The sequence below is a fragment of the Myxocyprinus asiaticus genome, chromosome 14 (genome assembly GCF_019703515.2).
Source record: "Myxocyprinus asiaticus isolate MX2 ecotype Aquarium Trade chromosome 14, UBuf_Myxa_2, whole genome shotgun sequence".
Lineage (NCBI taxonomy): Eukaryota > Metazoa > Chordata > Actinopteri > Cypriniformes > Catostomidae > Myxocyprinus > Myxocyprinus asiaticus.
Window position 1 is genome coordinate 29,190,733 of NC_059357.1, and position 14,458 is coordinate 29,205,190.

At 41.2% G+C, this 14,458-nt stretch overlaps 1 protein-coding gene and 1 pseudogene across 1 annotated transcript; one reads left to right on the forward strand and one right to left on the reverse strand.

The window, feature by feature from the left end:
- On the reverse strand, positions 1–7,676 carry LOC127452246 (DNA topoisomerase 3-alpha-like; annotated as a pseudogene).
- A 2,699-nt stretch (positions 7,677–10,375) lies between these two features.
- On the forward strand, positions 10,376–14,357 carry LOC127451680 (guanine nucleotide exchange protein smcr8a-like). Its single transcript, XM_051716547.1, has 2 exons — positions 10,376–12,955; positions 13,142–14,357. The coding sequence occupies exons 1-2, from the start codon at positions 10,794–10,796 to the stop codon at positions 13,590–13,592; spliced, it is 2,613 nt and encodes an 870-aa protein (XP_051572507.1). The 5' UTR covers positions 10,376–10,793; the 3' UTR covers positions 13,593–14,357.
- The last annotated feature ends 101 nt before the right edge of the window (positions 14,358–14,458 follow it).

Here is a 14,458-nt window from a genome sequence, read left to right on the forward strand (position 1 = left end):
CTGAGGACAGGTGACCCGGGTATGACCGGGCTCATGGCATATTCCACAAGTTCTCTGCCTTTTAGCAGCAGGAGGTTTATTTGAGGCGGCACTGGCCTTTTTGTTTCCACCAAGTTTACCACCATTTCCTTCAGAAAAACTGTGGCTGAAAAAGAGATCAAAAGGAAAATTAACAACAAAGACAATATTGAAGATAAAGTTCACAATAGTAATATCTACATATCTTTGAACCATCTGTATAAAACAATTTCTAGCTGCTCTTTCCCTCCTCTCACACAAACAAGGTCCTAACCAGGCACAACATTTTGAGTTTCCAGTGGCAAGTAATTTCTATCCACACTGAAAGCTAAAACATAGAGTGATGCAACATAATCAGAAGCATTGGCCAAATAACTTTGTGCCTGGTTAGGACATGAGGCTTACACAGGTCAAACTAGAATGCAAGAATGACCCTTTTCAAGATACTCTGATTTTATTTTCTGTTCACATGAATAACAGACTCTAGTGTACCTGGAGACACATTCTCGTTTGCCGACTGGAAGAACCTACACTGCTGATCACATGGTTTTCCACAGGTGTGGAACATTCAGCCCTTGTTTGGCCCATCTTTCATGACAGTCCTAGTAACTGCAGGCTCATTTCAGTTGCACATAATTTCCCCCTCATCAACCCCAGATCCTCTGCTGTTCTGCCTTTGCTGAGGTACATTTCACGCTGAGGCCGGCTGATCGCCCCATAGAAAGAACTTACAATCCCCTGTGTTACACTTGTAAAACTGCTAACAGTTAGAAGAACTGCATCCTGAACACAATTACACACAATGGCATCGGCCTGGTCTGAAGCTGGTGGTGGTACTGCCCATGGAGGTGACAGACTGGCTGGTGGCCTATTGCTGTCGTTTCGGTGTCGTGGTGCTGGAGTTCTGATGTTCTCCACCCTGGTTGGAGGTGCTGAAATGGTTCTAGGTACATGAGGCTGATGGGAAACTGAGTTGTTATTAGTCCGATAACCAGAATCTCAATCTCCTCCTCTGAGATGCTTAAAATCCTCCAATGCATCTGACAAATTCAAAGGGCATCATGGGTGGAAGACTTCCCATCTTAAATTTAAACTTCAGTCTGTCAAGGATTTAAGTAAAAACATCAGAATCAGAATCATCAGTCAACATTAAATAAAAATTTAAACCTGTTTAATTTCTTAATACCCATTCCTGGCACGATTAATCTGTACACTCACAAAAAAAGTTTGTCTTCGTAACCTTTTGCCAAAATGTAATTTCTCTGAATCTGAAATTACTTTCCTTTTCAGCTCCGTCACCAATCATACTTATGAATCAATCCCTACCTTAAACAACCTGGCTCGATTCTAGTATGTAATGCAATTATGGTATTGTAAGGGGGTTTAGAGGAAAGGAGGAGGCGAGAACCGGCTTGACAACTTAAATAATAATTTATTAACCAAAAACCCCAACCAAAAACACACAACTAAAAACACAGCACAGCTGTCTGTAATTCTCTCTCTCTCGAACTGTCGTCCCCGGCCGCCTTTATCCCTCGCGCGCCCCATCAGGCTGATTGGGGACCGGGTGTGTCTCATTCCAGCCCGGCCCCGCCCTCCTCGGCTCCACAGGTATGTTTTCGCAATTCAGTCCCACCCTATTTTTTTCTCATTGAACATCCTGTTTCACTCACATTGCAGAAATAAAATGGGTTGTGTGGCGGGGTGAGCAAGAGACAGACACAGTGTGTGTGTGTGTTGCGTCAAGCCTCGGAGAGGCATTTATTGGAAATAATAATAAAAATAACATGACCATAAAAGGGGAATAATACAGTGTCCAGGGGGAATAGTGTTCATAACAAAGGGGGAATCTGGCATCCTCGTGGTGAGACGGGGCTCCGTGAAGGGTGCAGTAGCGTCCATGGAATGGCCCAGGCATGAGCTGGGTCTGTCAGCCACACACACTCCCCTCCAGGGTCCACAGCACGAGGGGCGGCGGTGTCCTTGGCGGCCTGACTTCCCAGGCCCGTGGCAGGTGAGAGGGGAAGGTGGCCCAGCCTCTAGCCCGTCGGCCACGACGTGTGCAGTTCTCCCCCGGCAACTCATTTATTCCGTCCGGGGGTCCGCATCATCTCGTCCAAACCCTCCCAGCTCTGGTCCTGGGCGTGCAAGAATGCCAGTGTGAGCACACATGGAGATTTGAAGTCGGCTCCCGGAGAAGAGGTGCGCTCTGCGTTTTAAAGACAGCGATGAAGCATTATTCACATCAGGTGTGCTTCATTCACCACTGTCAGAATGAGGCTTATTAATTATGCACCTCTTCTTACTCTCCTGCCCAACTCCCATCGTGAGCCTGGCTGAAGGGCAGCCCTAAGAGATGGGGCGACGTCGACGAGCCGGAGGGGCGGATCATTCTGCCACAGTTGCGAATAATGGTTTTATGGTGACTTTATTTATTTTACTCTATTGTGACACAAGTGGTTCACAATATGAAAGTGATTACAAAGCTAAATAAGAACCACAATCCTTACATGTGCACAGGATGTGGACGGCACCTGGGACAGATGCTCTCCTCTCTGCTGACCAGTACTGTGTCTGGAAACCACACGGCTGCTTTGCAAGCAGGATATCTCAGACATGAGAGCAACATCCTGCAAAGAGTAATACAGGTAGAGAGGTTCAGAAAATGAGTTAATAAAATTAATGTCCACTTTAATTTCACATCGCTTCAACCTTGACCTTCCAAAGTATTAAACTGGCACATGGTGTTGACTCACCCTTTGCTGTCTTTCTTCTTCTTCAACAACATGTCACACTGTGGACACTTTCGAACTGGTAATGGTAACTCCATTTCTCCTTGCTCTTGTTCTGTAAACTCCTGAGCCAGACCCAAATAATTGGACAAAGCCTCATCCAATCTGCAGATAATGTAACATCTATAAAACTGAATTCAATTTGTAGGTTAAATTATTACAGCACCTACTAGTACACTAGTAAAACTGGAACAAACAAACAATAGAACTGTATTGATCTAATAGTCAGACGCCCTGTTAACACCTGGTATTAAGATGTGTTTTGGGCCATTACATTTGAAAAAGGATGACACTAAAGGAGTAAACAGGGTCCAAAACTTTTTGAGATTTGTCCACTTCAACCACATTTGGGTTTGTAGTGGAAATGCTCATCCTTTCAAACAACAGCAAAGCAGCACCCCTCATCTGTCAATCAACCGCTGTGTTAAAACGAGAGGTTAAAGGAATAGATCACACAAAAATGAAAATTCTCACTATTTACTCACCCTCATGACATCCCAGATGTGTATGACTTCTTTCTTCTGCTGAACACAAACAAAGATTTTTAGAAGAATATTTCAGCTCTGTAGGTCCATTCAATGCAAGTGAATGGTGACTAGAACTTTAAAGGTCCAAAAAGCACATACAGACAGTATAAAAGTAATCCATATGACTCCAGTGGTTAAAACCATTTCTTCAGAAGCGATATGATTGGTTTGGTTGAGTTCAATATTTAATTACTTTTTTAATATACAGTGCATTCAGAAAGTATTCAGACCCCTTCATTTTTTTCACATTTTGTTATGTTGCAGCCTTAGGCTAAAATGCTTTAACTTTGCAAATGTATTAAAAAGAAAAAACTTAATTATCACACTGACATCAATATTCAGATCCTTTGCTATGACAATTGAAATTTAGCTCAGGTGCATCCCATTTCTCTGGATCATGTTCGAGATGTTTCTACACTTTAATTTGAGTCCATCTATTGCAAATTCAATTGATTGGACATGATTTGGAAAGGCACACAACTTTCTATATAAGGTCTCACAGCTGAAAATGCACATCAGAGCAAAAACCAAGCCATGAGGTCAAAGGAACTGCCTGAAACATGATTGTGTCGAGGCACAGATCTGGGGAAGGCCACAAAAAAATATTTGGCAGCATTGAAAGTTCCCAGGAGTAGTGGTTTTCAACCTTTTTGACTCCAAGGCCCCTCACTGTCCAAGACAGTATTTGAAGGCCCCCTCGCCCGAAACTAGACGTGTCTGATTAAAATAATTAATCATGGATAATTTGATTCTATAAGTTTCAGAAAGAGTTTATACTTTGTAGGCATACATCTTAAAGTATTTTTTAGCATTTTAATTAAGTTGAATTATTTTAATTATTTTAATATTTCTTATTTTAAATTCATTTTAAGTCAACTTGAGGCCCCCTTGGAAGTGTGCTAAGGCCCACTAATGGGTCTAGGCACCCTGGTTGAGAACCACTGCCTAAGGGCACATAATTCTTAAATGGAAGAAGTTTGAAACAACCAGGACTCCTTCGAGCTGGCCGCCCGGCCAAACTGAGCAATCGGGGGAGAAGGCCCTTGGTAAGAGAGGTGACCAAGAACCCTATGGTCATTCTGGTTGAGCATGTGTGGAGATGGGAGAAACTTGCAGAAGGACAACCATCACTACAACACTCCACCGATCTGGTCTTTATGGCAGAGTGGCCAGACGGAAGCCTCTCCTCAGTGCAAGACACATAAAGCACCTAAAGGACTCTCAGACTGTGAGAAACAAGATTCTCTGGTCTGATGTAACAAACATTGAACTGTTTGGCCTCAATTCCAAGTGCATGTCTTGAGGAAACCAGGCACCGCTCATCACCTGCACAATACCATCCCAACGGTGAAGCATGGTGGTGGTAGCATCATACTGTGGGGGTGTTTTTCAACGGCAGGGACTGGAGGACTGGTCAGGGTTGAAGGAGAGCTGAACGCAGCAAAATACAGAGATATCCTTAATAAAAATCTAGTCTAGAGCACTCAGGACCTCAGACTGGGCCGAAGGTTTACCTTCCAACAGAACAATGACCCTAAGCACACAGCCAAGATAACACAAGAGTGGCTTATGGACATCTCTGTGAATGTCCTTGAGTGGCCCAGCCAGAGCCCGGACTTGAACACAATCGAATATCTCTGGAGAGACCTGAAAATGGCTGTCCACCGACGGTCCCCATCCAACATGACAGAGCTTAAGAGGATCTGCAGAGAAGAATGGCAGAAAATCCCCAAATCCAGGTGTGCAAAGCTTGTCGCATCATACCCAAAAAGACTTGTAAAGAGGCTGTAATCACTGCCAAAGGTGCTTCAACTAAGTACTTAGTTAAGAGTCTAAATTATTATGTCAGTGTGGTATTTCAGTTTTTCTTTTTAATAAATTTGCAAAGTTATCAAGAATCTGGTTTTTGCTTTGTCATTATGGGGTATGGAGTGTTGATTGAGGTAAAAAAAAAAAAAAATGTATTGCTGCAACATACAAAATGTCAAAAAAATGAAGGGATCTGAATACTTTCTGAATGCACTGTAAATTATCCTCCCTGCCCAACAGATGACGATATGCACAAAGAATGTGAAAATGCCAAAAATAAGTGGAGATTTACAGAAAACAATAGCTTAAACATGGATCTGTTTCTCATACACACTTATCATATCACTTCTAAAGACATAGATTAAGCCACTGGAGTCATATGGATTACTTTTATGCTGCATTTCTGTGCTTTTTGGAGCTTCAACGTTCTGTCAACCATTCACTAAAAATCTTAATTTGTGTTCAGCAGAAGACAGACAGACACATCTGGGATGGCATGAGGATGAATAAATTATGAGAGAATTTAAATTTTTGACCTATTCCTTTAAATTGTGCCAGTTACGTGTGACCTTCCTATCTGAAAAATTTTAAAAGTGCACACATATACATGCACAAGACTTCACAGAACTTCTTCAGTGTGCCTGATATCAACATGCAGTGACAAAGATGTGAGTAACACACATTGAAGCTCAGTTAATACAGGTATTCCACTAAAATTATTGTGAACTCTGCTCTAAACGTCATGTATTTGCTTAGATTAAATCCAAGTATAACTGGGAAAAACAGTGCAGCGATTTTTTTCCGTATTTCTTTTTCATCTTTTTTTCTCCTCAATTTGGAATGCCCAATTCCCAATTCGCTCTAAGTCCTCATGGTGGCGTAGTGACTCGCCTTAATCCGGGTGGCAGAGGACGAATCTCAGTTGCCTCCGCACATCTTATCACGTGGTTTGTTGAGCGCGTTACCGTGGAAACATAGCGCGTGTGGAGGCTTCACGCTATTCTCCATGGCATCCACGCACAACTCACCACGCACCCCACTGATAGCGAGAACCACACATTATAGCAACCACGAGGAGGTTACCCCATGTGACTCTACCCTCCCTAGCAACCGGGCCAATTTGGTTGCTTAGGAGACCTGGCTGGAGTCACTCAGCACACCCTGGATTCGAACTCGCAACACCAAGGGTGGTAGTCAGTGTCTTTACTCGCTGAGCTACCCAGACCCCTGTATTTCTTTTTCATCTTCGACTTTTTTGCACTTTATCACGCAGTAATACACTGAGTCCATTTACATGCACAGCCATACGCTGACAACTCCCAAAAATCAGCATTTTAAAAACAAAAACAAAGCAAGAATACTACGTATATAATCAAGTTATCCTCTGCTTTTTATGTGCATGTAAACGTGCTCATTGACGTAGTGATTGATGCATGTCATCATGAAATCAAAGACCATCCCCTGGAAATCCAAACATGAGTGGTCAAAAGAGACGCACATTACGAGCAAGCCTGAACAGTGAAGTGTCTTGCCTGTCCACTTGTGATCAGATCGCCCAACTGCTTAATACTGGTGTAAACAGGGCCTAACAGACCTGTGCAAAGTTATTCAAATTGAAATGAAGCTATGTTATGTTTAGACTCACTTCTTTGCCTTCCTCACAGACTCAATAAAGACAGCTTTGTATTTTGCCACATGATAAATAAGGACAGAAGCTTTGTCCTTCTGCCCCTCTGACAGAAGTTTAAGGTCTGCCTCCAGTTCTGCTCTCAGGTCTGGCTTTGACAACTCATACCCCATAGAGTTGTACCCTGAAACAAAGTGACACTCAGTGAAATAATGCACAAATATAGAAGACTCAAGTTACTAATATTAGGGATCTTGATACCTTCAATGAGACCCATGCTGAGCTCTCCAGGAAGGAACCTCTGGTCAGCAGTCAGCCCTACATATATGCAGCTCTTTATGGTCTCAATGTGTTCAACATGTGTTGTATCTGTACCTGCAAATATTACTTGGGTGAGCTTCTTAAAAATAACTCCAATCCAAAAATGATGTTCTTATTTAATACAAGGAATCACTTCACTAATTGAATTCACTACCTATGCCATGCTTTTCCATGAGAGAAATCAAATCAGCTTCTGTCAGAAGTTGTGGTGGACTGGTCTGTCCTTCCAACATCTCAATTGCTGTGGGCTGGAAGATTGTGTCAGGCCTATATAATGGAATAACCTAACAAAAATAATAATAATAATCAAAACAAAATGGTACATTAGCTGTTGAGTAACTGAAGTCTTTACAAATTTGAACACAATACATGCAACTATAAAATATTTGTTAGTACTCACCTTATTGTACCACTTGTCATAGGGGTACACCTCCAGATAATTCGTGCAATGACCGTCAGTCCACTAGTGGAGAATCTCTTCTCAGCAATTTCAATGGTCACCATTTGACCTTGAGCATCTTTGGAACAGCAGGCCAGAAAGTGACACACAATGAACTCATACAACCGTTTTTCATTTTTCATTTTCATTTTGAAAACTCAAATTTCACTGAAAGAGACTAAGCAAGATTTCTTTTGCAACTAGCTTATTAGTTCAAGTCATCATGGTTCTTGTAGAGAGGTTGCTCACCTGTAAACTGTTGGTATATTTGGTGGAATTAATGGGGGGATGGGCCTGGTCTGATTTGTATCCATTTCAAGGTGTCGGCCCACCGTTGTCCAAAATTCGCTGAGCAAAATTTCCCCATTCATTATCGTGTATATATATATACATACTGGCGGCCAAAAGTTTAGAATAATGTACATATTTTGCTGTTTCAGAAGGAAATTGGTAATTTAATTCACCAAAGTGGCATTCAACTGATCAAAGTATAGTCAGGACATTACTGATGTAAAAAAACAGCACCATCACTATTTCAAAAAAGTAATTTTTGATCAAATCTAGACATGCCCCGTTTCCAGCAGCCATCACTCCAACACCTCATCCTTGAGTAATCATGCTAAATTGCTAATTTGGTGCTAGAAAACCACTTGCCATTATATCAGTCACAGTTGAAAGCTCTTTGGTTTGTTAAATGAAGCTTAACATTGTCTTTGTGTTTGTTTTTGAGTTGCCACAGTATGCAATAGACTGGCATGTCTTAAGGTCAATATTAGGTCAAACATGGCAAAAAAGAAACAGCTTTCTCTAGAAACTCATCAGTCTATCATTGTTTTGAAGAATGAAGGCTATCCAGTGCTTGAAATTGTCAAAAAACCGAAGGTTACATACAAAGGTGTACACTGCAGTCTTCAAAGACAAAGGACAACTGGCTCTAACAAGGACAGAAAGAGATGTGGAAGGCCAGATGTACAACTAAACAAGAGGATAAGTACATCAGATTCTCTAGTTTGAGAAATAGACACCTCACATGTCCTCAGCTGACAGCTTCATTGAATTCTACCCGCTCAACACCAGTTTCGTACAACAGTAAAGAGAAGACTCAGGGGTGCAGGCCTTATGGGAAGAATTGCAAAGAAAAAGCCACTTTTGAATCAGAAAAACAAAAAGAAAAGGTTAGAGTGGACAAACAAACAGACATTGAACAACAGATAACTGGAAAAGAGTGTTATGGATCTTAACTCCATTGAGCTTTTGTGGGATCAGCTAGACTGTAAGGTGCGTGAGAAGTGCCCAACAAGACAGCCACATCTATGGCAAGTGCTACAGGAAGTGTGGGGTGAAATGTCACCTGAGTATCTGGACAAACTGACAACTAGAATGCCAAGGATCTGCAAAGCCGTCATTGCTGCACGTGGAGGATTTTTTGATGAGAACTCTGTAGTAGTTTAAGAAGTTCTGAAAAAAATAAAAATACAAAAAAAATAAAATAAAATAAAATTGTAATAGTAATTTTTCACGTTATTAATGTCCACTCTTTAACAAGCGCGAGCGCTTTGAGTGAGAAGGGAACAAAGTCCCTCTGGAAGAGAATGTATGAGGTACATTTTAGGAGAGTTATATAGATGTAAAGGGAAAAGAAAATAGATTTTACAGGTGTACTTTTAGTCTAATACTTTATTTGAATTATATATTAATATAATAATACATATGATATACTCTGCACCCATCTACTGAGGTACTTCAACTTGGGAATTAGCATTACTTGCGTTTGATCATCATATTTACGGGCAAATTGGCGTCATTTATTTTTTTTTTTAGACATTTCCTTTGAAGTAAAGTATTGTGGGTTGTGAGTGCCCACGAAGGATACACCTCATGCATCCTCTGAATTCCCATGAAAGAATGTAGCATTCGAAGGCTGCATTCGAAGTGTCCTAATCGCTTTTATGAAACGAGACAGTCTCGATGACGTATGCGGCCGAGAAATGCGACCTCCGGAGGATGCATCCTACCAAACGAGACACAGCCAAGGTTAGCATAGCAATGCATAAAGAGGCGGTCCCATAAACATTTTTTTAGGCGGTAATCTGGCGAGGACACAGAGGCCATTTTTTTTAATGAATGTCTTTGAAGGAGCTTCATAACGCTGAATAAACTCCTTTTGTGAGGAAACAGTTAATCAATTAATGAACTGGCCACCTGTGCTAATCTTCGACATGTTTTACAGTTAATAATCCCTTTGGAATGAACTATGTATTGAGTTTACTACTATAAAGTGGCTGTTTTATAAGAGAATACACGGACAATTTTGCGACAGGTAGCTGTCAGTTTACGGCTCTCCCCATTCATTTGTGTGGTATCCGCAAACGGGGACTTACTGTCGTAACACGATAGTTAACCGTTACGCTCTCTACAATGATAGTGGTTGTAGAAGATCTCTATCTGTATTTCCACTTTGGTATATCTCAACGAAACGTACTAAATGAACTATACAAATTATATATATATATATATATATATATATATATATATATATATATATATATATATATATATATATATATATATACTCTTTTTGTTTTTGTTTTTTATATATAAGAACGCTTTACAAGGATTGTAAAACGGCACGAATAACATGTCATTTTCCTTTTCGAGCGCGTCATAACAAACACACGTCTGCGTCACAAAACTGTGAGAGCTGCCTACCTAGACAGCATTTTGAGCATCAAATGTGTGTGAGTTGCAACGCTCCAATGAGGCTCTAACATGTTGTCTAGGAGGGCAGCTATTTCGGTTTTGAGCCACAGCCACTTCCTCATCAGACCAGTCACGTGGGAATGTTACGCTCGTTTAAATACGACTGCTGTTCTAGGATGTTGGTTTATTGAGCAGCTAGGCAACAGTGTAACAGCATAGATGTCCGATTATAAATTGTTTTACATGAGCGGCGGTCATCGACAGATGCATCAGACTGATGGCAGGTAACGTCATCGGTCTGTCAGGTTGGAGAACATGTAGATCAGAGCTCTTGTATATCATCAGATCGTGATTTGGCGCTTGTGTGGTTGAGTAACCAGTCCTGCTGCATTGAAACGCTCGGTGCTAAACGGATTTATGGTTCGTGCTTTCAGATACTTACAATAACAATGATCTGTCTGTGAAAGATGTGCATTATGTCTTCATCGGTGGAGGTACTGAGCATCAGATCAGGTACTTTTTGATATTTCTGCAGATGTCTCTTCATATATTTTCAAAACATGATTGGCTCACCAGATGTGGTGGCATTTACCAAAGAAGATGACTTTGGGGGTTTATTCTCTGATCCATGGTCGCTTCCAGAGGAGTTTTCGGTGCCTTTGTTTACCCATGCTGCCAATGCAAATCCCTGGACGAAGACATCCTATGCAAAATTCTCTAAAGATTTCGTTCTCATCTCTGAGTTTTCTGAGCAGGTGGGTCCACAGCCATTAATCACCATTCCCAATGACCCCAAAGTGTGTGGGGCATTTGACCTCAACTACTTCTCCCTCCGTATCATGTCTGTGGACTACCAGGCTTCTTTTGTTGGACACCCTCCTGGTAGTAACTACCCAAAACTAAATTTTGTGGAGGACTCAAAAGTCGTCCTTGGAGATTCCAAGGAAGGGGCGTTTGCCTACGTCCATCATCTGACCCTGTATGATTTGGAGGCCCGTGGGTTTGTACGCCCCTTTTGCATGGCCTACATTTCAACAGATGAGCGAAAGATCATGCAGCAGTTTCAAGAACTGTCATTGGAGTTCTCCAAGGCTTCAGAATGTCTCAAATCAGGAAACCGGAAAGCTTTTGCGAACGAACTGGAAAAGAAACTGAAAGATTTGGAGTACACCAGATCAGTGCTGCATAAAGAGGAAGAGCTGCAGAAAATGAACAACGGATGTTATTCAACACAAACTATCGAGAAGGCGAATGAATTGGCAAATGTTGAGAAGTCAATCTATGAACATAAAGACCTGCTGAGGCAAATCACATCTTATCCTTCAAGGAAAAGGAAAGACATAGATTTTGTGCAATATGATGCAAATATACCAGCTGACACCAGTGTATTGGATGATGATACACTAACTAGTAATCATTCCAAAAAAGCAGATAAGACTGTGGCGATAGAAAGTGATGGGCCTAGTAGGAAGTCTTCATATATGCCTCAGCTAATTAATGCTAAATCTGCCAAGTGCTTTGCTAAACGTTTGAAAACGCTTGAAGAGCTCTGCAATACACACTTTTTTAACCAAACTCTAGAGCAACTAAACTCAATTGAGAAGTCATTCCGAGGAGATCTCTGCTTCATTTACACCAGCCAGATTAACAGAGCTCTTCTGAACAAACAGAGAGTGTCTAGTTTTATTTTTGAAGCAGAACGAGACCGGGATGAAGAAGGACTCTCAAAAAGTTTCAATACGAGTACAAACAACCCTCTAGTCCCTGTTCTGAACTTTTCTGGCGAGCCACTCAGTCTTGATTCCTACACCACCTGCGTTGACGTAGATTTTCTGAAGCCAGGTGTGGAATTAATGGAAGGGTTTTCTGAGTCCAGTACATCTGACATCACACAGGAAACCTCTGAGGTGGTCGATATGGAGACCAAAGGGAGTTTTAGTAGTGACCAGAGCATTGAGGGGCTTTTAGGTGTTAGTCCTTCCATTCTGCAGCCCAATTACTTTGAAGGCCTTAAAAGAAATAGTAAGGCATCTTCATCTGAGGACCAAAACATGACCAACTCCATAGCAATTCCACATGGGACATCAGGGGGGAATTCTTTAGAGGTTTTTGAAACTGGAAATCTCATCGCAATGGACACGGCATGCTGTATCGGACAGGAGCGTTTTACTTATAAGGAACTGTTACCAGAACTTGCACAGGAATGTTGTGGGGACACAGTGGTGAACCAAGAACCCTTGTCCCTTCTTCAAGGAGATCCTGCTTTACACGTGGACTACATCTTAGAAGATTCAGCCCCCAGTGTGCAACTGCATTCTTCTGAGCTAAACACTAGTGCTCTCTCTGAAGAGGTGGTGAGAATTAACATTGGAGACGCCTCCGATTCTACTAGTTACATGAGTGCCTCTACCAGTTCTGATAGAGCAGCGTCTCCGTTCACCTACAGCAGTGCGTTAACTGTGAAGCAGAAGAAGAAGGCTGGTCATAGTGCTCTAAGATTCATCAGGCAATATCCATTCTCTCAGCAAGCCATTTTTTGCCTACTGAGTGGCCGAACACTAGTCATTTTTGGGGTGGATGAATGCACAGTGAGGAAGTTGGTCAGTGCTTTGTTAATTTTTGTGCCCAACCTAGGCAAATATGGCGAAACCGTCCAGCCGTGGCTGTCAATGCCATTTCAGCTTACCGACCTGCACAGATGGAAACTCATTGGATTGCAGAGGTATGTTGCAAGACGTTGACCTGTTAAATTGAGAATTGTGTTTGTGCACATCTGTTTGTCAAGTCGATCAATAATTTGAGTCACAGCCACATTTTGCTTGCAATGCTTTAAAATCAGTGCATCCCAAATGTGCAGAGTGTTCAATTTTGATGTTTCCTCCCTCCTTTTTTTTTTTTTTTTTTTCAGAGCTGCCTCTCCTGTGGGATACAGCATACTTCACTCTTTGAATCGATTCAGTCGTTACATAAGCATTTTGGACAGTGACAATAAGACCCTTCGATGTCCGCCATACAAAGGAACGCTAATAAGCCATATGGCAGACCACAGGACTCAAATTAAGCGTGGCAGCACCTACTTCCTCCATGTTCAGAGTATGTTGACTCAGCTCACAGCAAAGGCCTTCCTTTTCACATTCTGTCACCACATTCACCTTCCCATGGACATCAACGACCAGGGCTCAGTCATGTCACGCAGGACTAATTTCTTGTTGCAGCTTGGATACACTGTGGAAGAGAGCAAAATCGTCCAGTACCTGAGTGAGCTAATCAAGCAACATTATGTTCAGGGGCCCTCAAATGGGGTTAACCATTCATTCTTCTCTTTTAACTACACCACCAGCTATTTGTACAAAATCTGAATGTGAACATTTTATTACTGTTTAATGTTAAAGAAATAGTTCACTCAAAATTAAAAAGAAATTCTTAACAAGGTTTACTTGCCATACGATGTTATTAGTGACTCTGGTCTGTCAAGCTCAAAAAAGGACAGAAAAACACTATAAAACCACAGTAAAAGTAATTTATACAACTCATGCAGTATACTCCAAGTGTTTTGAAGGAATATGATAATTTTGTGATGAATAAATTAAATTCAAGTTGTTATTCACTGTCAAATCAATTCATATTAATAAAGCGCTTAAATCAAATATGGCGACTACACCGACAACATCAAACTTCATTGGTTCTCATCATGTTTTGTGACCAAACATGCAAAATTATGTCATTGCCTTTGGTCACAAGACACAATTAGAAAAAAATGAGGTGAATTTAGTTTTTTTTTTTGGGTCGTCTTGCAAGTCATTATTCACTTACAGTAAGGCGAGTAAACCCTAAGAAGACCTTTTTAAAAATGTATCCTTTGTGTTTCATGGAAGGACAAAATGTCATGTGGGTGTGGAGCTACATTAGGTTGAGTGAATTATGACAGTTTTCATTTTTGGGTGAACTGTTCCTTTCAGTCTCTAATTCCCATTAACCCCAGCTAAAATCAAGAGATCAATGTATTGAATGTAATTTTTGCTTATTTTTTTTGTGAAAATTCCCATGACATTCCGAGAAGTGGAGGGCTGAACGTCCGGTGTTACTAATGGGGTCTTGAATATTTGTTTAGTGGAGTGGTTACATATTTAAAGAGCCAAACAGACAAGGGCTGCATTTCCCAAAAGCATCACAAGTTTAAGTTGATCGTAGAGGCCATTTGCGGCAATGTCAGCTCTTTGTAAAA

What these genes read in the sequence shown, in the direction of transcription:
- LOC127451680 (XM_051716547.1), top strand. Translation starts at nt 10,794, where the DNA reads ATGATTGGCTCACCAGATGTGGTGGCATTTACCAAAGAAGATGACTTT. An exon ending in AAACTCATTGGATTGCAGAG is followed by an intron (nt 12,956 to 13,141) that starts GTATGTTGCAAG and finishes TTTTTTTTTCAG; the next exon opens with AGCTGCCTCTCCTGTGGGAT.